This window comes from Olea europaea, unplaced genomic scaffold (assembly GCF_002742605.1).
Source record: "Olea europaea var. sylvestris unplaced genomic scaffold, O_europaea_v1 scaffold27695, whole genome shotgun sequence".
In the NCBI taxonomy this organism is placed as follows: Eukaryota; Viridiplantae; Streptophyta; class Magnoliopsida; order Lamiales; family Oleaceae; genus Olea; species Olea europaea.
The window spans coordinates 1-1,471 of record NW_019246151.1 but is presented as its reverse complement, the minus strand read 5'-3'; the positions used below and the strand labels follow the sequence as shown (position 1 = coordinate 1,471).

Below are 1,471 nucleotides of genomic sequence, written 5' to 3'. Positions count from 1 at the left end.
ATGCAATTCTGAAAGTCCGAAATTGTGTATTTCCTCTCTTATTTAGGCTTAGCAATGTGTAATTTCATGTCGCGTGAATAGAATAAGAAAGTCCTATTTAAAGTCTGTATTCTGTTAAAAGTACGCTAAAACCAAAGATGAAAGTAATTATAGAGTGATGCTAAAAATTAAACCAAAAAGTGCAAATGATTATTACATTTTTTAGAGTGCTTAAAATTTTTGGATTATTCTAAACGTCCAGGGCTAGCAAACCCAAAATTTTAACATAATCAGACTTATGATCTCAAAAAGAGTCAAACACAATCAGACTTATGATCTTATCCATAAAGTTTACTCGAAATCAATGTTAACCGTGTTTAACTTAAGGGACTTTGGTCGCCATTACATGGTTAAACAGAGAATATTTGTGTTGTCCGAGGAAGTATAGTTTTTAAGTCGCACTAACTTTGATAGTGAAAATTGGGTAAAATAATCATCACAAACCTTATCTCCCATTTTCGCATAGATTCGAGTACAAGTTTTTGTTGAATCTATTCTTCTAACAGCTTAAGCTTCCAAAGAGCAAACAAACTCATTTGTTTGAATTATATTCTCAAAAATCCCTCACATGCACACCATATTCATTTATTCCCATCAAAAGTCTCACTCGTGAACAATTTTTCCCACCTCCGTTCTCATAGGAGTGTTCTGAACAAGCTTAATAATTTAAATTACTTTTTAAACAGCTTTTATAGCCTCATACGACATTTTACAGTATCATGAGCTTGTTGCAAATCATTTTCATAATATCCAATAGAAGCACCTCTAATTACCAAATCAACGGAAACCCAATTGAAGCAATAAATTAACCTAAACACTCACAATTTGAAGATTAGGGTTGTCTCCAGGTAAGGTTGTTTTAGCTTTATCGATATCGTGAACCCCGGCCTTAACTGAAAAGCCCTTAGCCAACAGCTGCTCCACAATCCTCTTCCCAGTACTTCCCGTGGCACCTGCCACAAAGATTTTCTTCTTTTGAGGAGCACCTACTTGTTCTTCCTCTGTAATCTCGCTTCCCTGCATCTGTAACTTTTAAGATGAACTCAACTTAAATCAATAAAATGAAATCAAGAAAAGGGGAATCAAATGTGTGTGAAAATTGAAAAGAAGTTTGAGATAAGAAAAAAGAGAGAGACTTACAGATGAAGCCTTGAGGTGAAAAAAGTGGGATTTCCGGGTGGATAATGAGGAGTGAAAGAGAGAGGTCCTGCGGAACTGTGTAGAAATGGATGTGGATGTGGCTGTGGCCATGGCCATGCTATTTGCTTTTGGAATTATACCCGCCACAATTATTTCTTGGGTAAATTAGGCCCACTACCTTAGAAAATTAACTAAATTGATTAATACAATAATAACTAATTAAGTCAGTTAAGAACGTATTAAATACGTTATAAAAAAACCCCCAAATCACTCCATCCCAGTCCGTAGATTC

At 35.1% G+C, this 1,471-nt stretch overlaps 1 protein-coding gene across 3 annotated transcripts; it reads right to left on the bottom strand.

The window, feature by feature from the left end:
* Positions 1-6: 6 nt before the first annotated feature.
* Positions 7-1,334, bottom strand: LOC111383830 (uncharacterized protein At2g34460, chloroplastic-like). Of its 3 annotated transcripts, none has more exons than XM_023007989.1 (2): positions 1,180-1,334; positions 7-1,068 (listed from the first exon to the last, which is right to left on the bottom strand). In XM_023007989.1, exons 1-2 carry the CDS (start codon positions 1,294-1,296, stop codon positions 850-852), a joined length of 336 nt encoding a protein of 111 aa, XP_022863757.1. In that variant the 5' UTR covers positions 1,297-1,334; the 3' UTR covers positions 7-849. The 3 variants fall into 3 exon arrangements, with proteins under 3 accessions (XP_022863757.1, XP_022863758.1, XP_022863759.1); XM_023007990.1 differs by having other exon boundaries at positions 7-1,062; positions 1,180-1,333; XM_023007991.1 differs by having other exon boundaries at positions 7-1,056; positions 1,180-1,330.
* Between the last annotated feature and the right edge of the window lie 137 nt (positions 1,335-1,471).